Raw genomic sequence first — 22,086 nt, forward strand, 5'->3', positions numbered from 1 at the left:
GTTTGGAAGCCAGACTTGTGGCTAGGGTGAGGCTGAAATGCCTCTGTAAATCTCTCTGGAATGAGTGGATAACCGTGGCATGCCACCATTGTTCTCTTTTTTAAAGATTTTTTTTTTTTTTTTATGCACATTAATTTTTCATTTCCGGCACATTTTCTCTCAGTTTTATTCTTTGATTCTCCTTTAATTTGATTAATCAAATGACTGGAAAAAAAAAAGAAAAAAAAAGGTGTGCATGAGGTGAAAAAACATATGTAGAAATCGCTTCTCTTATAAAAATATTTTCTAAGAGCACCTTCAAATGTTATTGATAGCTATTTTAGCCCGATACGGAACAAAGAGATTCTTCATGATTAGCGAACTAACTTGGTGACTAGTTCTGCATGAGGTGAAAACACATGTGTAGAAATCGCTTCTCTTATAAAAATATTTTCTAAGAGCACCTTCAAATGTTATTAATAGCTATTTTAACCCGATACAGAACAAAAAGGTTTCTTCATGAGTAGCAAACTAACTTGGTGAATAGTCACTAGCTAATCTAGCACAGAGGGGAGAGAATTTAATATAAAACACAAAAAGATAGCTCTTACTATTATCGAACTCTTTATAATTCTTTCCTCAAAATTAATAAAATATTCAAAATTTATTAAAATAGTCAATGTTCTTGGAGATACTAAATTAAACTCATTAACCAAAATAATTTTCAAAGTCTATTCACTAGCTAAATTATAAAAAAACAAAAAAAATGAAAGGGTTACTTAGAAATACTCGTTTGGAAGTGTCTTTAAATGATAAAAGTACTTTTGAAATTAATCGTTAATGAAAATAAAAGTGAATCTTGGAAAAATATGAAGTGTTTCCAGCAAGAAGCACATTGTTAAATAAATAGCACTTTCAAACGAATAAGTGGTGTTTCTTCCAAAATGAACATTAAGTGCTTTTAAAACCCAAAAATATTTTTCTTAAAAACCCTTTCAGTCATTTTCAAAACAATTACAAATAAGTGTACTTCTCCGTATGTTCCAAGCATTACAATTACAAATAAGTGTACTTCTCCGTATGTTCCAAGCATTTGAAATTTGTGGATTCATAGAAGAACCAATAGGCTCACATTATGTATAGAATAAGACACTGAAAAATGGGTGAGAGAGGAAGAGTTTTTTTTTTGGGGGGGGGGGGGGGGGGTTGGGGGTGGTCAAGGCCCAAACAAATAGACTACCAAAATGGGTCCGACCGTTATGTTATGTAACCTTGCATCCTATGTTCTTTGGATACTTTGCATGAGCAAAAAAAAAAAAAAAATGTATATAGGATGGTGCATGTGTCCTTTTGGGAAACTTACTTGTCTATCCATTTACAATTAACAAATCTTTATTGTCTGAATAAGGAATCGTTCATTCTCTTTATCATGAACAATAAATCATGTAAGTAAAAAATAATTCAATTTGGTGATTGTTTAGTCATCTATATGTGTTAAACCAAATTAACCAATCGATATCAAATAACATCTCATGATGAACCATCTATTTGTTTGATGCATATGAATGGCTAAAAAATCTCCAAGTTGAATAATTTTTTGCATAATGATATTCAGATGATAATAAAGAGAATGAACGGTTCAAATTATGATGTTCGGATGGTAAAAGTTCGTTAATCGTGAGTGGGGGGATCAGGGTGGATACAAGCATTATCCTTGTATATATTGTCTAAGACCATCACTAGTGGTTGGGATAAAGCTTAAAATTAAGCTCTAGACATCCCTAAACCATCTCTAATAATTGGACTAAAATAAACCTTGGATTGAAAATAATTCTTTGGGCTAGATTCTCTCAAGAATTAAGTGGGTTAATTATGGAACACACCAAACCATCCGTAATGCGTGTGGGCTACGCGACTAAATGCCTATGTATTTATTCAAACATCTAAAAAAATTCACTTTCCCAACTTAACCACTTTTACAATCTAATCGGTGCTGTAAAGAATTTTATTTTTGCAGTGAATTTATCAGATTGTTCAATAACGAATGATTACATGAGTATACTATTCATATTACATGAACACACTACTAAGATAAGAAGCATTAGTGGCAATCAAATTTGCCCCTAAAACTTCAATTAGTGGTGGAAAATTAGCTACAAGCACCTCTAAAAGAATGAGGGGCGGATGATATTTTTGCCCCTTCAAATTGCGTCACAAATGCTAATTAGGGATGGAAAAGACCTTGCACCGCCTTAATATCACTCAAGGCACGTCAGCTTGCTGATTGACAATTAATTAATTCTTAATGAATAATATTAGGTAGATTAACTTTTTAGACTAATTTTTTAAGAGAAATTTTATTTGAATCCATTTAACCACTTTCCACACCCAGCTTACTCTTTGCACCCATGTTATTTTTAATTAAACTACTAATATCTATTTAAACATAAATTTATTACCTAAAATATCCTCACAAACTCAATTCAATATGTAATTTATCTTTACACCCATTTAAAAATAAAAAACCAAAAGCAAAGCATTCTCTCCTCTAGGCTAGAAAAAAATCCCAAAAATCCCGAACCATATCGAAAAAATTCTGATCCCAAATCGAAAAAATCCCGAACCCAAACCGAAAAAATCCTAGTACCAATCCCAAACCGATATATATCTATATATCTATATATAATTTAATCAGCCAAGCCGTTCCTCTGGCCAATAACCATCTTTCTTCACCACCTTTTCCATTGTTTATTCTTTATTTGTCTGCCATCTTCACAGATTTCACTAACCATTCATTTCTTTATTTTTTATTTCTTGATGACATTAGCACTCCCACAAAGGCAAAGACAACCACCTTCCCTCTTTCCCTTCACCGACTCCCTCAAATGCAGAAGCAAGCCCAAGACCTCTAAATGTTTTCTCGATCTTCAAAAGCAGCCACACCCACAACCTGCTTTTCCCAAAACATCATACCCATTCCAGCCTTCTTCTGAGGAACCCAATTGTTCTTCCAAGACATTAGATCCATCGCTGCAAAGCAGAGTAGCCCCCTATGGAGATTTCTTTCGACAAGACATGGAAAAGCTCACACATCGACGAAGATCGGTAGCTGATTCTGTTCGATGCACTTCTCAAAGCTCTCCAACTCCTGAAGGCAACAAAGTCAAGCCCAAGAATGAGGGGGATGGAGATAGGGTGGGGAGATGGACAAATCTGGGATGAGGTGTGGGCCGTGTAGGCTGGCAAGGAAGGTGGGAGGTCGATGAATCCCGAACCATACCGAAATTCCGAAAAAATTTCGTGCATCCCGAAATTTAGGAATATCGAAATTTCGGATCGGTTTTGGTTTTTGAAACTTTGTCCCGAAAAAAATCGGTTTGGAATTTGGGATCCCATACCGAACCAGCCCTACTCTCCTCAGACGTTACCTCCTTCCAACAGTTGTTTTTGATAGAGTTTCCATCATCCTCTACAGCGTTGCTCTCGATAAATTCCAGGTTGCTTTGCGCCAAGTGTGTGTGTGTATTTGCACTTTCCATTAAGAAATAACTCAGGCAATCAAATAATTCATTTATGGGAAAACGTATACTTGACATTTGATGGCATGAAGTAATTTGCAGTAGCATGAAACAAAATAATAAGAGGTAGGAGAGAAGCAGCATTTTTAGCATTCTGGTCTTGAATCATGAGTTTTGGAGAAACAAGCTGCAAAGATTGTTCTTCTTCCATTATGCTGCGAAAGGTTTTGAAATCATAAAAATTAAATGCAATTCGGACTAAAACTATGAAAGATTGAATGATATGTACCTCAGTGGAATTGATACACTAAGTTAAACAAATTGTACTTGTTTGAAATAAAAAAACTCATAAGTAACAAAAATACATGACAAGCACTTCGAAGGAAGATAGAAAATCTAGTTAAGAGCAACTCTATTTGGTGAGAAAACTTATTGTTCATTTAGATATTGTCATTTTTGGTGAAAGAGAAAGAAGCATGAACATAAACATAAAAATTGTATTGCTGATCAATTTTTTAATAACATGATTTGTACTGTGTGGTGTCATTTTCTGTTAGGGTTTGCTTATTAGATGTAGGTTTATTGATAAATCTTATTTTTATTGTTAATTGTATCTTGTACTTAGTAGTAATTATGCAATAGGCTAATATTGATATTTCATATTTAAAATTTAAGTTTGGTGTATAAAGATGTTATATGAGTTGAAATAAAATTTCTCATTTTTTAATCCATGTAATGCGTCATCAATAAGAAATAAATACGTTAATAAATACTTAAAATAATAATCTAATCATCAACAACTGCATCAAATGGTCTATAAAATTTGGTATAAATAGATGGTTTCACTATCATTTGATTCATTTCCCATTCTTAATTATGCTCCGCCCTTCCTATAAGTCAAACAAGAAGGCTGTTACTTTCGCGCTTTCCTTGTTTTCCGTAATAAAACAAATTAAGAATGAATATTCTTACCTGCCAGAGCCTCTGAGATGGAACGGAAGGATGAAGAAAGCATGGATGAAGAAATGGAACCAGGATCCTCTCCGGATCCATTCCCTAGGGATCATGTAATTGTGTCCGTTCATCGTATATCGTGCGATCATAAATCATTTAAATTTTAAAATTCAAATATAAATAGTACCTAACGAAAACTGACCGTACGATATACGATAAACGGATACGATTGCGTGATCCCTAAAGAATGGATCCGGCAAGGATCCTGATTCGAAGAAATGGAAGAAAAGAAGTGAGCGAGAAGATATGAGAAGTGGTGTTGGCAGTGAGGACAGGAAGAAGAGTTGCCGTTGACTTTAGTGGGTGGCTGCTGGCTTTACCTGGGTTGGGATTTTGGCACAATTAAGCACTAGCTAGTTTAGTATTGTTCTATTTAAAAAAAAAAAAAACTGTTTATGCTGTATTGTGAGAAGAAACAATTATAAAATAAAGTAGCTGAGTATTTGATAAATTATTTTGTAAAAATGTTTTCAACAAAAAAAAAACAATGTTCAAATGTTGGGTAAACTTTTATATTAAACTGCTGTAATTTTATTAAATGACTAAAAAAATAAACTTTTATATTAAATTTAAGCAGTATCAAACTGGTATTAATAGAGTAGATCCCACTATTTCGCCCCTACTGCTCACTATTTTGGTAGTGGAATGTGTAACAGATGTAGAAATATCTCACTAGCCAGCCAGCAGTACCATAACAATAAAGCCTAACTAACTTCATCTTTTAAAAAATAAAACTTCATCCGTTGACTTGTAAAGTAGGAAAATCTAACGGCTTAGATTCCTTAGCACAGTCTTATGCAATAATTATATGGTGGTGCTTATCTCTTAAATACCTTTCAATTTTTAGCCGTCAGATTGAATAAATAGAAGAAGATTAATGAACAAATATTAATAAAAGTGTGAAAAGTAAAAAATGTATATGAATAATTGTCACATCCCCGCCTGGGGGGGGGACCACTTCCCGGGTCCGCTCCACCACTGTAGAACGATATTGTCCGCTTTGGGCCCCGACCACGCCCTCATGGTTTTGTTTCTGGGAACTCACACGAGAACTTCCTGATGGGTCACCCATCCTGAGAATGCTCTCGCGCGCTACTCGCTTAAATTCGGAGTTCTCATAGAACGCGAAGCCAGTGAGCTCCCAAAATGTCTCGTGCTAGGTAGAGATGAGAATATACATACAAGGATCACTCCCTGGATGATGTGGGATGTCACAATCCACCCCCTTTAGAGGCCCGACGTCCTCGTCGGCACACACGCGACCAAGGTTAGGTTCTGATACCAAATTGTCACATCCCCGCCCGGGGGAGGGGACCACTTCCCGGGCCCGCTCCACCACCGTAGCACGATATTGTCCGCTTTGGGCCCCGACCACGCTCTCACGGTTTTGTTTCTGGAAACTCACACGAGAACTTCCAGATGGATCACCCATCCTGGGAGTGCTCTAGCCCCCTTCTCGCTTAACTTCGGAGTTCCTACGGAACCCAAAGCCAGTGAGCTCCCAAAATGCCTAGTGCTAGGTAGGAATAAGAATATACATATAAAGATCACTCCCCTGGACGATGTGGGATGTCACAATAACACTACCTAATTCTATCACAAAAAACTCCAATACTTTGAAAGTGCAACAATTTAATATATTTTGTAATCTGTTTGACAAGATAATCGATGTAGAACTTTTCACATTATTCTGCACCATAATCATGAAAATAAAAATCACTTCATATAGCAAATGCACTATTTCACTTTTTTTTTTTTTTTTTTTACCAACAAATTGTCGTTCATGCAATAAGTTTAAACTCATAATTTTTTTTTTCATATAAAAACTGGTGCCAGTGTCACTACTCTGCGTGTGGACCAAAATGATCATGGAGCATTTGCAAATTGCATTAAACATTGGTGTATCTGGCATTCAGACACCTCAAACAAATCTAGTACTAAGGATTCCAAAGGAAAAAAAAAAAAACTAATGAAAAAAACTTGAAAATTTTGAGTTTTAACGATAAGGACAAAATAAAAGGTAAAATGAATAGTACCACGATTGATTTTTTTAGTGTAAAAATGTGATTTTTCGTTAAAATAAATAATATCGAGAGTTTTTCATTAAAATTCCCAAGAAACAACCCTTAGTGAAACACAAAACACTAGCTTCAAACAACGTGGCTCTCAAAAAAATCTAAGCATATACAAACAATTAGGGCAACCTATAAGTGTTCTTCAAAATTTTTATATGACCTTTTACTGCAGCATATGACTATCGTCGTTCTATGCACCTAACAAAAGTGAAATTTATTGTATTAATAGGCAATGGGGGTAAAGCAACCATAGTTTTTTTATTATTACAAGCTACTAAAATTTAAAGGATCACATATAAAGAGTTATTACTTCTTATATGAAGACGTGATATCATCATTTTATCGTATAAATATCATAGTTCGAATTGCTCATTCTCTTTTTCATCATCTAATGATAATTTCTAAAAAAATTAATTTTAACTGGGAGAATGTTTAGTCTTACATATATCTCAAACAAATGAACAATTATGGTACCAACCACAAACTTGTTTGATTTATATGAATGACGAAACGGTTGCCATATTGAATAAAGTTTTCTGGAGATGATATTTAGAAGGTGAAAAAGACAATATACGTTTTAGATTATGTCAACGTTTTGAGCAATAAAATGATATTATGTCGTTAGATAAAGAGCTAAACAGTAACAAGTTTTAAATGAATATAGAACAGATATGACAAACGTGATTGAAAGAGTCAGAATTAAGTAGTTGTAGCAGTACACACACACACATACACATACACATATATATATATATATATATATTATACAAATGCTATATAAAAAGGTTAATTAGAAAGAGTAAATGAAAACCAACCTTAATTCTATGCTTAAGTAGTCGTGCAGATTGATTGACTATTAGCTTTACCTTCACGCTCTTACCTTCCCTTCTTCTGTTTTGTTTACTGCATGCTATCTGTCTATCTCCCACGACTTAAGGAACTGTTTCCCATATTTGTAAATATATATAAAAACCCCATACAGCTGTATTCCCCGTCTCCCTAACTTCCTCTCTTATGTACATATCTTGCTCTGGACATTAAGCAGCTCCCCATAACTGCCACTGAAACTTGTCTCGATCGAGCAATGTAAGTCTCTCTCTCTCTCTCTCTCTCTCTCTCTCTCTCTCTCTCTCTCTCCACCAAAAATATTATGAAGAGGAAGAATTAATTCTCATGCATGGTACGTAGGGGATTTCATTTGGAGTCAAAGAGTACTTATACGACTCCGCATGTTTTGGTGCAATATTGTTGCTAAGTGTTGTAGTTAATGATTAATTAGTTCATCCAGTAAATACATTAAGCTACCCAGAAAAGAAAGGTTCGTTGAACCCAGCAAATTAGCTTAATATATAATTTAGGATTTAGAGATTTTTATACTCAACTTGTTGATTAGGTAGAGAGAATATGTTGATTTACGCCTACCCTTCCATTTTTGTTTTAGGGAGAGAAGCCCACCCCCTGTTTATACTAGACATAAGACTTAGCAACAGTTCATTTTTTTTTGCTAGCTTATGTATACCAATATGTATGTGAATTTATTTATTTATGACTAGTTCATGTATCTACAAGTAATATTAGTTATTCAACATAAATTCAGACTCACTCATGAGCGAGAATATATATATAGTTAGATGTAATCTGTAGAGTATTAAATACATTACGGTATAACAAATAAAAAATTATTGTAGCAAAGGAAGAACTCTTTAGAAGTCCATACGCCCCGCATCATGTCAAACTTTAATAAGTAGTATTAACTCTTTGGTTCTAGAAAAAAAATTATTAAGATTTATCTTAGGGAAAAATTAGATTAAATATTAAGTTTGACGCCTATCAAAATAAAAGTTTTGATGTTTATCAAACAAAAAAAAAAAAAAAGTTTTGACCTTTTTGACTAAATATTAGTTGACTTATGTTTGGATTTATTACCAAGCAAATGCCCATTTGTTTAGAATATATCACAAATTTTTAAGTAAAATAATTTTATACCAAATTATCTCATTTTCCCACCATAGTCTTATTTTTTTTCACCCATTTTTTAATGAAAATTTTAATACTAAATTTAACATTATATTAAATAACTTCAAAATCACTCTTAAAATTTAATCATTTTATATATTCTTTGTAATCAAAGAAAAAATATTAAAAAAACTTAAAATGAGAAACGAATAATACCTCCCATTTTGTCTCTTTATCCCTCACTCCTTTCTAACTCTTTCGTTCTCCTCCATTTTCTATCTCTTCCGTCCACCTCGCCCACCCAAATTCTCTCTCTTCTTTTCTCTCTACTTTTCAACCCTTAATTCTAAATTTAAATTCGGGAATAAATATGAGTATGAATCTTAAATTCAGATCTAGAGAAAGAAGGAGACAGAGAGGAACAGAGAAAGGAGAAGAAAAAGAAAGGAAGGTAACCCTTTCAGCAACAGAGAAAAGGAGATGCCTCCGTTATAGGTGGTGACTGGTTGTGGTTGCTTTTAGTTGGGTTGGGCAGGGACGTTGCTATTCCATTTCCTAAATTCCAAGATTCAATCATTCTTTATATTTATTTTAGTTAGAACTTGAAGTTGTTAAAGATATTTTAGGAATATAAGTGGATGGGAAAGAGAGTGTTTGATTTTTTTTTAACTTTTTATGTGGGTGAAAATATAAAGTGTGTGAAGAAATAAGACTATAGGATGAGCATAATAACACTTTAACAGAAAGTAGCATTGAGAATATTAATTTAGTCTAGTACAAGTTAAAGTTGGATCATTTAGAAGTAAAACTAGACATAGGCAAATTGGCAGCTTTCTTGGCTTTGTCAAGCAAGAGCGTGACAATAATCCAAAACTTTGAAAATGCATTGAAGGCTTCAAATAAATTAAAAAGTTGTTCAATATTCGACTTTAATTGACCCTCTAAAATTTAGATTTACTTCCCATGCAGCTATAGAGAATAAAAAACAAATTTCAATTCCAAGCATGCAAAGACCAGCAGAGAAAAAAGCAGGTGTCCACACCTACATAAGCCAATGGCCAATCTACTCCTTAGCATGGTCAGTCCGCCATGACAAGCCTTCACGCCTAGCCATAGGCAGCTTCATTGAGGACTACAGCAACAAGGTTGAATTAGTCCAGTTCAACCAAGACACATCCGATTTCACCACCGATAACCGCCTCATGTTCGACCACCCTTACGCACCAACCAACCTCATGTTCTTCCCCTCTGAGGACACCACGAATCCTGACCTAATTGCCACGTCCGGCGACTACTTAAGGTTGTGGGAGATCCATGATGATAGGATTGAGCTCAAGTCTTTGCTGAATAGCAACATGAGTAGTGAGTTTAATTCGGCTATAACGTCTTTTGATTGGGCAGAGTGTGACACTAGGCGTGTGGCTATGTCTAGTGTGGACACTACCTGCACAATTTGGGACATTGAGAGGGAAGTTGTGGATACTCAACTGGTGGCTCATGATAAAGAAGTGTATGACATTTCTTGGGGTGGCTTCAATGTGTTTGCTTCAGCTTCTGGTGATGGCACTGTCAGGGTGTTTGATTTGAGAAACAAAGAGAGGTATGGGTTGCTTCACTTTTTAATTTCTTTTTTTTAACGCAACTACTTATCAGAGCTACTATTGACACTTCAAAAGCGTAACCATGCAATCGTCCATAATTACTAGCTAGCCATCATACAATCCTCTAGCATTAATTTGGTAACGTACTTGTGCTTCATGTGTCTTGTGACCCAAGGCCTATTTTCTTAATTTATATTTGCATTAAACTTAGTTGTATTAATTATTTTTTAAACATTAATATAGATCACAAATTTTTCAACAGGTCTACCATAGTTTATGAAAACCCTACTCAAGACAGATCTTTGTTGAGGGTAGAATGGAACAAGCATGACCAAAGATTCATTGCCACAGTTGGAATGGACAGCAACAAAGTGGTAATATTGGACATCAGATTTCCCACTTCACCTCTAATGGAGCTCAAAAAACATGATGCCAGTGTGAATGCAATTTCATGGTCTCAAGGTAAGGGACACCAGATTTGTTCAGTGAGTGATGATTCAAGGGCTATGATTTGGGATGTGGTGAGGCCTGGATTTCAGTCGGAGAGTGGCGGCGATATGGAGCCGGAGATGTGGTATGGAACGACGGCTCAGATTAATCAAGTGCGTTGGTCTGCTGTGGAGTTGAATTGGATTGGTATTGGCTTTTTGAACAAGTTGCAGCTCTTGAAGGTTTAATTAGAATATTTATGGAAATTAATATTTAGGGTATCACTTGCAATTCCATGTGCTAAATGTAGAGTTTTGCAATTAAGAGAAAAGGGATTAGGGAGTTGACTGGGAGATGAATCCCAAATGCAAGTGTCATGACTACTATTTGTCGTGTTATTGGGGTATATACATCATCATGTCATTATCAGATGAGTGTTGTAGGAACAAAAATATATTTTCTCATATTGTATGACATACATTTTTTTTTTAACAAATGATATTATCTACACTAAAAGGTGGGGGAAGTAGGTTAAGCCTCACAATTGGTTAACAATAATGTTGTTCAAATTCGCCTTTGGCGATAATCGAACTTAAGACCTCTCACTTATCAGTGAAGAAGAATATCACTAGACCGTAGTACTGCGTATGACAGACAATTGAACCTCTATAAATTAATAGCATTGAGACAAGAAAAATTAATTTAGTGAATATTAAATAGACGATAAATTAATAATTTATTAACAATTATTAATTTATGATTAATTTAGGGAAGTGTTATTGGCATTCCAAAAATCTCATTCTACACTCCTCACTAGTGTATTTTTCTTTCCTATTATAGAAAGTTTGGAGTGTAGAATGAGATTTTTGAAGTACTAATAACAATTCCCTTAATTTATCATGGTATCCTTATTTTCTTAACATTGTACATTGTATTTAATTTTTCATTTTACGAACTTGCAATTTCATGTATCTGTTTAACTTAGTAAAATTCATGAATCCACTTATTTTTTTTCTTCCAAAAATAGATTGTTCATTGTTGAATGTACTATCATTTAATCAAGCAAACACGCTATCTAAATAAAAAAAAGCCATAGTAATAGGAAATTATTAATTTATATATTACGTGAGATTTATATGAATTTTTGTAATGTATTATCTTATAATTTTATGAATTGTTAATTTCAAATGTTATTTCCAAATCAGGACTGATAAAAAATATTGAAATTGTTATTGCCACTCCAAAAATATTGTTTTGCAATCCAAACTTTCTATAATTAAAAATAAAAATACACTTATGAAAAGTGGATAATGAGATTTTGGGAATACTAATAACATTTCCCAAAAATATTAATTAATTGAGATTATTAATTCATCGGGTATTTAAAAAAAAACTCAAGGCAATAGGCAGTATTCACTTGGACTTTGGGTCAGCTTGGCATTGGTAAACAATTTTTAGTTTAATAACTTATAAACCCTCATTGATGTCAAATAGACAACATATGAGCACAAACTTTGTATTAATTTTTTGTAAGTTTTGAGGTTTATAGATTCAACTTAAAATACAAACGTCCCAAGGAATCACTTGAGCTTATAAAGACAAAATCATCATAAAGTTGTACTTTGATCAAAACAAAGACTACTAACACCTATTATTGAATTTATCATCTCATACATACTTTGCATATATATACTATGTTCAACACTTAAAAATAGTAATAATTACAAGACTCAAATCCCCCAAAATAGTTATAAAAAAATAAATTGAATGGTATTTAGGAAACAAAATTGATTGGTATTGCATCATATGCAATAGTAATTTACAAGTGTAACTCTCGTGTGTGACATTTGATTATTATTTATCAAAATTTAATATTGTTGACAAATTATTTAAGCGTGTTAAAATATGTAGTATGTATTATGATATAAAAGTGTTAAGAGTTTACAATTATAATAAAATTTTATGGAGATATATAAGTGCAATTGCAATACATGACAGTAGTAACATTTATATGTAGGAACACTTGAGTGCAGTAACCCAATCAGGAAATTAATAGACATCATAGCCGATCACTGGATGATATTGTTGATCCTCAATGAATGTTCTAGATGTATGCAACAAAATGATGCTTGAAGTATTTGGAATTAAAATGCACTTCTTAAACTATATATAAACTAGAATGATATCACATACTATTTATGTGTTAAAATTTAAAAAATTGAGTAAAGAATTGAAAGATGTGTAATGAGATGAACGATTGAAAAAAAAAAATTGAAATAAAAGTGAAAACTATTCAAAAGTGAGATCCTAGGAACAAAGAAAACAAAAAACAAAATGTAAAATTTCACAAATCATATCATCCAACGATATTAAAGTTATTAACCAAGTTGTAAATAAAATAAATGATATTTATTCGACATTTTGTTTTAAGGCTTGTAATATTTAATGAGACAATATATTTTTAATTAAGACGTAATTTTAATCCTTGATATTTACGTTTGGCATTTGAATAACCATCCATCATTTGTGCTTATTCTACATTGTCAAAGTATCTTACTGCCGCTAAATTTTACCCTGCAAAAGGTACAAAGATTCCACTGCAAATTTTCGAGCTCATCGTTTTGCTTCTTTGGTCGCGATTCACGAACACGAAGCTTCTTCCGTCACTAACCCCTCTTCTCTTCGATGGCGATGACCATTGAGGGTACAGTTCTTAGCCCACTCTGTTAATTTTTTTTCCTCGATTATTTACAATAATTTTGTTTTTGGCTGGACGACGAAAATTATGCACAATTTCGTTGAATAATGCTGAAATTTTACTTCTTTATTTCTTTTTTTTTGGTCCAATCCATTTCCCCCTAAAATTTGGAGAACTGTAATCGAGTGGGCTGGAGCTGAGCATTCTGGAATTGTGCTCGAATTAATTAGGGTTTCATATATTTGATCACATTTTATGATCCGAAAACACCAAAATTTGAGTTCCTCTCTTTTAATTAGAAGTTTTATGATTGTTAAGATTCTTCCAATTCTCTGAATTTTTCTCACTTGAATATTTGATATCTTATCAGAAGTGGTTACTAGTATCGATTAGAATTTAGCTTTAACTTATTAATGTGGAAGCGTTAAATGGGGAGCTTCGATTTCGATCATGATCACCATATGAAAATTAGGGGATTTAGTTCACAAAATTTGAAGCAGTGCGTTGCTCGACTTCTCATATGCTACGAGCATGATGTCCTTCGAGTATATATGTCATGCAATTGTGTTTTTGGTTCAGTTTTCAGTCATGCTTTGATGGGATTGAGTCCTAACACTTTTCTGTTTTGGGCATTGTTCCTCCCCGTATTGCTGATGGTTCGTGTTCTTTGCAGTGTAAGTAGGAATATAGTTATGTGAATTTATCTATGTTAATGAAGCTAGTAAACACATTTCTGAAGCAAATTTCTTGGTGTACAGGCTTGCAGGACTTGCTTTTATGTTTTCAGCAAGCATCTTGTTACAAATCCTGGTATTTTTCTTTTATTTATATTTTAATGGCTTGACTGGTTGTGAGCTTGTGGTTGTTAAATGCTCTAAATTATTTTGAAAGGTGTTTGCCTTGTACTCCAAGGCCTACAGGTATATGTGTCTGTCCAATTGCAGTTATAACCTAGTATTCTATTATGTCATGCATACTCTTCCTTAAAAATATGCTGTTTGCATCAAGAATAAGGCCCACGCTCACACACACACGCTTTTATCTTCATGAATCATCCTACTTTTTGAATTCAGAAGCGGTGTGCTTTTTCTTAGCTCAACTTCTCTTCTAATGTGGGTCATTAAGCAGTTGTCGCTGTTCACATTTTTTAGTAACCCTCTTTCGAAGAAAAGTTAAGCTAGAATCTGGGATAATTCCCTGGAAGAAAGTTAGGAACAAGAAGCAGATTGATGAGTATTCTCCTTGTTACCTGCTCACATTGGAGTTGGAAGGATTTTGTAGATTTGTTCCTCGGTTTGTTTATGATGTCAAAGTAGTAAGAGGCCATTTGTGCATTGAAGTTTTATTACAGCAATCAATAATTCTTGTGTGGATTAGATTTTTTTTCTCTTCTTTTTTTGATATAGATGGCCATGTAGCTTGTTACCATGAAAAAGTTATAGAACCTTAGTGGCACGGTGTTGTTGAAGTTGCCTTTCCTTCTGAAAAGGGCTATTGTTTCGCTTGCTCTACTGACAATAATGCTTGGTGATATGTCATCAGATTAAGGGAGGGAAAGGTTTTGAACTTAACTGCCAATTGGATCTCAAGTGTCTTATAGACTTATATGCTTACTCATTTACTGTATGTTATTATGATTATTTCCTATAATGTGTGGCAGGCTTGTGCATTGTACAACAATTGGTGGCCGATGTTATCTGGTGAGAGTAATATAAGTAATGTAAGTTGTTTATTCTACTTGGTAGTTATGTTTCTTTGAGTATCAAGTGATGTGAATTTTGATTATTTTTGTAGCTCTGATGTACGTCGTGGTACCCATGCCTTGCTTATTCTTTGGTGGCGGTTCTACTCAGTTTTTGCTTACGAGGGAAAGTGATGGGTGAGTCTTTTTGAGATCTTACGTAACAAAAGTTTCTTCCTTAATGTAACCCTCATATCTAATATACCCTGTACTTATAACATTGTTTAGCTTATAGATAGTGCATAATATTTTTATAATGCCATGATACTGGTGTGCCATGACACTAGTGTGTCGTGGACCAATTTATTTGTCTGCCTGTGTGGTGGAACTCACAACTAGATCGAACCAGGTTTTTTTCGCTCATTGCCATGTGTGGATGATTCATGAAGATAAGGGCAAGGATAGCTCATTCTAGAAATCTGAGGGAAATATAGTTCATTCTAGAAATCGGGTTTATAGATAGAGTAGAACAAAGCATAAAAGTACACATTGAAATATTGCTGAAAGGGAGGGCCAATTTAAAAAGATCAATCCTTTTAACACACCACCACCACAACAACAAAGGCGCCGTTGCGCTTAGTTTTGCGCCAAGTCTTCCGTTAGCTCCAAGTAATCCATGTCTTTTTCTTAAAGTCTATCCATGTCTTCCTAGGTCTTCCTTTACCTATAACCAATAGCCCATGGAACTTGTGTCACTGGCAAACTGCTCTTATGAAGAATCTCTACCCTCCTTGTTTTTCTCTTTATTTTTGGGTGTTAATCATAAGTTACTTATCATATTTGTTGGTTTCTTGTATTCTTTGTATTGCAGGTGGATAAATGCTGCTAAATTCCTGACTGGGGCATCAACTGTTGGGAGCATAGCCATTCCTATCATTCTTAGGCACGCTCATATGATTGAGACACCTGCAATGTGGATTGAATTCTTTTCATTCTTCATATTTATCTGTACTGTCATGTGTTTCCACCGTGCTAGTCTCGAAGATGAGTGGTGATTAGCACTCAAAAAGCCTAGGTTCTTATCTACTGACTGGTAATTGTTGCGGCCACCATTGATGTAATATAAGTTAACAATTGCAAGTTTGATAATGCATGCGAACGGGAAAAGAACGTAGCCTTTCCCACTTTGTAGATGTGATCTCTATATATATGTATGTTCAAACTTCAAAGACCCTTTCTTCAATCAATTTGTATACGTTGTTCGAAGGTATCTTGATCGGTTTTGCCTTTTACTTGATTTGGCAAGGACGTTAGTTTCTTTGTTAATGTGGGATTGTTTGTGTATGTGATCGTCTAAGCTTGGAAATTGCATTTGCTATTCAATATTATTTACTTGTGATATTGATCTTTAGCAAGTGATTTCACGCTCGTTTCTCCTTCTGCACTCTTACTTCTTGTTTGTGTCATTTGGTTCTTCTTTGATTTATACAATTCTGAAGTCGAGAAATGAGGCCACAAACACCACAATTTGGTGGTATTTCTCTGTTTTGGTAAGTGAGAGGTATCTTTATGAAGGACGAGTTTGGTATCAAGTTATTACTAGGTCATTTTGAAGCGTAGCTCCATTTTCACACGTATCGTTGTATAAAAGGGTTGAAAACAAATCGAGCAATAGATGTGAAACCAATTAGGTCTTGTCCGGAACTATTTGTAAAATAACTAAAACTGCTTTTAGAGAAAAGATTTTTGCGTTCCAAAAACACTTAAAAGTGTATTTTGCAAGAAGCACTCAGTATGCGCTTCTTGCATGAAGCAATAAGGTGTTTTTCCATATTTCATGTGTCATTTTATTAAAGATTGATTCCACAAATATATTCACCAAAGTGCTTTCAACTATTTTAAAAGTACTTTTAAATGAATTGGGAAGAATGTTCCACTTCAATTGCCAAAAGAAACAAAAATGGTACTTTCAAATGAATTGGGAAGAATGTTCCACTTCAATTGCCAAAAGAAACAAAAATGAAAAGACCATTTCATAATTTGACTTTTCATTTAAGTCTTTGGGCTGACGTCTATTGGGGCGTTAGTAGTTGGACATCATGGGCCCTTTTGTTGGTCTTCCCACTTGCAAAGGACCGAGAAGACCAAAGTCCTCGTGTCTCTGCCACCAACGTGATTTATTGCACGTTTTGAGTCTTGACTAGAGTAAAGATTGATTCATGGGCACATGGCCGCAGAAAAACAAAAATAAAAACAAAAATTTCAGACTTTTCTTTTTTGTTTTTTCTACTACTTTGTCAATTTAATTTAATTTAATTTTTTTTTTTGGGTTTCCCAAGGTGTTCCCAGGCAAATCCCAGCACTAATCATTCGAGGTAAGGTTGGGCGCATGTGCGGGGACCTTTCCTAAGAAAGTTTTCCAAGGTGTCAATTTAATTTCTTCTTATTTGGTATAGATTTCAAAATGGGGGTATATTCAATTGAGAATTTGAGAGATTTTAATGGATTTATAAATTCATGGATTTTTATGGAGTTTAACTAATTTGTAGAGATTTCATGTAAAATTTTGATTTAATTCCCTCAAAATTTCATAGGAAGAGGTGAGATTTGTGGATGCTTAAAATACACTACAAAATCTCTCCAATTCCCTCTAATTCCTTGACTTTTCCAGATTCTTTAAATTCAAATTCTAAGTGAATACACCCCCGGATTTCTAAGGATTTTAATAAATTATCTTAAAATCTTGATTGAATACACATTGAATTTTAGATAATCAATTAAAATCCTGATTAAATACCCCTGGATTCATTAAAAGAATTAAAATCCCTTAAAATCCCAATTGAATACACCATCCAGGGGTGATTTGAGAGACTTTAATGGATTTATAAATCCATGGGTTTTTATGGAGTTTAATTGATTTGTAGAGATTCCATATAAAAATTTGATTCAATTCCCTCGAAATCTTAAGGGGAGAGATGAGATTTGTGGATACTTAAAATACACTACGAAATCTCTCCAATTCCCTCTAATTCCTCAACTTTATCAAATACTTTAAAATCAATTTATAATTGAATATACCTGAAATGTTATAAACTTCTTTAAAATCATAATTAAATACATCTGAATTTCTAAAAATTTTAATAAACTATTTTAAAATTCTAATTGAATACACTTTGAATATTAGAGAATCATTTAAAATTTTAATTGAATACTCTTAAATTCATTAAAATAATTAAAATCATTGAAAATCCCATTTGTATTCGAGCGGCTAGGATCAATACCGTAAAGCATTTTTCCAAACAAAGTCAAAATACATGACGTTGTATATTATCGATTTGGAATGCTATTGATATGTATATAGAACGGATTTGTATTTTTGAAAATCGAAAGAAATCAAAATTTCTCTCTCCTCTAGCTCTTTTTTTGAAGAAAGTAAACTTCAATCAAATATCTCTCTCTCTCTCTCTCTCTCTCTCTCTCTCTCTCTCTCTCTCTCTCTCTCTCTCTCTCTCTCATTCTAATCCATCTTTTTCGGTCTTATCCTTAACACGGTGTGTTTCTCTGCAATTTTCCCACCCGTCACTTTCTCTCGCTTTTTCATTGGCAACAAGAAAAAAAAGGTTTCTCTGTTTGAAACTTTTGATCTAGTCGCTGGAAAGCCTTGAATTCATCATTTTCCAATTTTCTTTCATGTTTCTAACATCAACTTTTTACTATGGGATTAAATTAGGGTGTATTGGTCTATGTGTTTCAGTAGTTTATTCACTATTATTTTGTACAATTGAATCCCATGAGTTACTATGAGACTCGAACAATGTCCAATTTTTTGCTCCTTCTATATATGCAAGTCCTTCACTTAAAATAGATTACTTAGAGCATATCTAATAGGAGATGCAAAATGCATTCAGTGTATTTTATTTTTTTGCTGGCCGAAAAATGGTAAATGAAAACTGAAAGTTTTGCAATTTTTTACATCTTTTGGTGGTAGGTAGGTCCCGCCAATCATAGAGAGAATTAAATAGAATTTCAAATTTATCTCTCACATTGAAGTAAAATTCTCATTTACATCTACCAAAAACGTAATATGCGATGTAAATATAGTTTTTGCATCCCCGAATTGAAAATACTTTGAAAGTAGTTATAATTGTATAGATTTGCAGTTTGCAATTGAAATTATTAAGGGCATTCATCTAGGTACACAAAAGTTGTGTCTCATTTAGCATTCTCTCAAGAGAAATGCTAAGGAGACTCACAAAAGTAGGACTCTCTATAGACTTTCTGTATCATATTTTTAACATAATATCATATAATGTTAGTACGGTAATTGATGTTAAACTCTGATGTGTTAGATAGTCAATAAAAAATCTCACTTCTAAAAAAGTTCCTTAACATTTCTTTTTCCTGGAATACCACTTTTGTTTTTCCTTTTCAAAAAGTAGAAATATCATGGGGATTGCTTCAATTTTTTTTTTTCTTTTTCAAAAAGTGGAGTATCATGGGATTCCTTTTAGGGTTTATCACTTCAAAAGTTTAAAACCGTTCATTCCATCAACATTGTTTGCGTTTCGTGCTTAAAATCTTTCTTGATTATTGCGAAGCCACAAAACCCTAATGTGGATGACAGAATCGTGCTTTAAAGTTTAAAGTCATACGCCTTAATCACTTTTCCGCTGCTTAATGCCTCTTTTGTCAATTCCATGACCGACCTGGAAAAACCACGTAAAAGTTTAGACAGAAAAAGCATAAACTAGAAAAATCATAGCTAGTACTTAATTTCCTACCTACATGATGTGGTTTGGTATGATCTGATTTGACTATCGTGACATATGTTTATTTCTATTTTGTAACTGTCTAATGTTTTAAAAAAATTTGTTTAACAGTTGATCACCGTTATAATTAATTTTTAGGCGCTTAAAAGAAAAGGATGTTTGAACCTGTCTAGGCAGGCCTGACCTGTCTAGACGTCCCCAAGGTCGTGACTTTAACTTTAATAGAAAATATATAACTTTTATTTTTTGTTTTTTATTTTCTTAATAAATAATAAGAAACTTGTTGGATAAATACTCATTACATACATGTTCCTCATATTTTCTAGTACTTAAAAATTTATAAATAATTATATTTTGCAACTTTTGTATACGATTATATTTTTTTTTAAGGATAAGCAAACATGAATTTAGATGTTATATAATAAACTTAACCATAATTAAAAAAATGCCTAGGCGCTAGGCTCTTGTTTACCGCTCAACTAGCCTTTTAAGACCTTGTAACTGTCCATGTTCAAAGAATTTAACGTGTTTATTGAGAAGAAACTTCTTGTTGACATTTATTACATACTCTGCTCAATGTTTGTTAGTTGTTTTGAAAATTTATAGTCGTACGTATGTGTCAATAATATAAAAAAAAATAGAGTTTACTCATGCTATACAAATTTCTTCAAGGGGCGGTGGATGTTAGATAGATGGTGTTCATGCGTTTCTGCGGTTGCAAATGCGTGCTTCTGACCTTGGCACCAATAATTACATGCATGTTCACACTATTTCCTTGACCTTTCTTTGATCACAAACTTCATTTTAATTAACTCTACTTTTAATGTTGAAAACATGCTCAATGAACTACGATCACATTTCTGTTCGACACGTCTTTTATGGTAAACAAAGAAAGGACAAAGATTATTGGCACAAAGACTACTAACGCGGTTGTTTGACTTGCAAGTCGTTTTCTTCTCTTTTAATATACGGAGAGATTAAATTTTTAAATAAAATTTTGTAAACTAAATAATATGTATGTTGATGATTAGATTATTAATTAAGTATTAATTAACGTGCTTATTTTTTTTATTGATGACACTTCATTTGGTTTACAAATTTAGTTTAAAAATTTGATCTCTGTAACATTATCCATTTGCAAGTGTGTGTAGAAAAGATTCTATACTGTAAAATTAAAGATTGTTTAATTTACACAGCCGATGCAAAATGTGGGAAAAACCCACCTATCTACACTAGAATTAGTCATTAGCATTTGGAGGCCATGTAAGCAAAACTAGGCCTATATTTTTCTAGAAAATTGCATAGACACCCTTCAATAGAAACTAAACAACATTCTAAACATTTTAGTGTTATTTTTTTATGGAAGATTTTATTTGAATTCATATAATGTCTTTTACATCTAACTTACTGTCTACAATATTATTTTTTATTAACCTGTCAATATCTTTTAAACTTAAATTTGCTACCTAAGTTACCCCCTAATTCAATATATAAATTTGATCTTTACACTCATTTAGAAAAGAAAAAACTCAAAATCAATTACTACGTTATTCAGCTTTCCTTGTTCAAGGATCCAACCAATCAACGCATATTTTCCTTTGAATATCTTCACGTAACACCTATTTTATTTAGAATTAAAGTTCCAAAATTAACTAATACATCAATAATAAATAAATAATTACCTCGTAAATTTAATTTGATCAGTATAATCCATTACACATTCTTGCCTAACCTCATTGCCTCGATCAAAGGCTTCGCCGAATTCTTGTCCTGCAAATAAATAAATAAAGACAAATTAAAGACATAATTATATTCAATGGCAGATGATACATAGGCAGAAAATATGCATTCTTCAGAAAATAGGCATCACTGAATTCTTGACCCAATGATTTTGTTTTTAAACCCTAAAAAAAATTGAAATCAAGTGAAAAATAACTTGCATAAATCGACATACCTTAGTTGGAGGATTTTAAACTTCAAATTCACCATCCATCGGTCAAAAAGAGCTTTTTTCTTTCTTTCTATGAGAGGGTTTTAGGATTTTAGCTAAAATGAATGTAGGCTAAAGATTGCATGATGGTGGGGTATGATGTGATGATAGGGTTTGATTATTGGGTGGGTTTATTGATAAATTTTAATTTTATTGTTAATTTCATCTTGTACTTGATCATAATTATGCAATAGGTAAAAAAGACAATTCACATATAAAGTTTAAGTTGGATGTAGAGAGTTTATATGGGTTCAATAAAAATTTTGCATTTTGTGGGTTGTTGTAATCACAGCAATGAAAGTCATCTTATGCTAATATTTCTAGGTAATTTAGTTTTTTATTTTTTTTTTATTTTTTTTAACAAGCGATATTATCT

General features: G+C 33.1%; 2 protein-coding genes across 4 annotated transcripts; both read left to right on the top strand.

Annotated features, from left to right (window-relative positions):
- The first annotated feature begins 7,589 nt into the window (after positions 1–7,589).
- LOC137744096 (WD repeat-containing protein LWD2-like) lies at positions 7,590–11,029 on the top strand. Its single transcript, XM_068483961.1, has 3 exons — positions 7,590–7,672; positions 9,512–10,142; positions 10,406–11,029. Exons 2-3 carry the CDS (start codon positions 9,547–9,549, stop codon positions 10,818–10,820), a joined length of 1,011 nt encoding a protein of 336 aa, XP_068340062.1. The 5' UTR covers positions 7,590–7,672; positions 9,512–9,546; the 3' UTR covers positions 10,821–11,029.
- Positions 11,030–13,169: 2,140 nt separating this feature from the next.
- LOC137745389 (vacuolar protein sorting-associated protein 55 homolog) lies at positions 13,170–16,243 on the top strand. Of its 3 annotated transcripts, XM_068485338.1 has the most exons (6): positions 13,170–13,276; positions 13,850–13,944; positions 14,029–14,080; positions 14,931–14,970; positions 15,065–15,149; positions 15,823–16,243. In XM_068485338.1, the coding sequence occupies exons 3-6, from the start codon at positions 14,048–14,050 to the stop codon at positions 16,004–16,006; spliced, it is 342 nt and encodes a 113-aa protein (XP_068341439.1). In that variant the 5' UTR covers positions 13,170–13,276; positions 13,850–13,944; positions 14,029–14,047; the 3' UTR covers positions 16,007–16,243. The 3 variants fall into 3 exon arrangements, with proteins under 3 accessions (XP_068341439.1, XP_068341441.1, XP_068341442.1); XM_068485340.1 differs by lacking the exon at positions 13,850–13,944; XM_068485341.1 differs by lacking the exons at positions 13,170–13,276; positions 13,850–13,944; positions 14,029–14,080 and adding an exon at positions 14,109–14,828.
- The last annotated feature ends 5,843 nt before the right edge of the window (positions 16,244–22,086 follow it).

This window comes from Pyrus communis, chromosome 9 (genome assembly GCF_963583255.1).
Source record: "Pyrus communis chromosome 9, drPyrComm1.1, whole genome shotgun sequence".
Lineage (NCBI taxonomy): Eukaryota > Viridiplantae > Streptophyta > Magnoliopsida > Rosales > Rosaceae > Pyrus > Pyrus communis.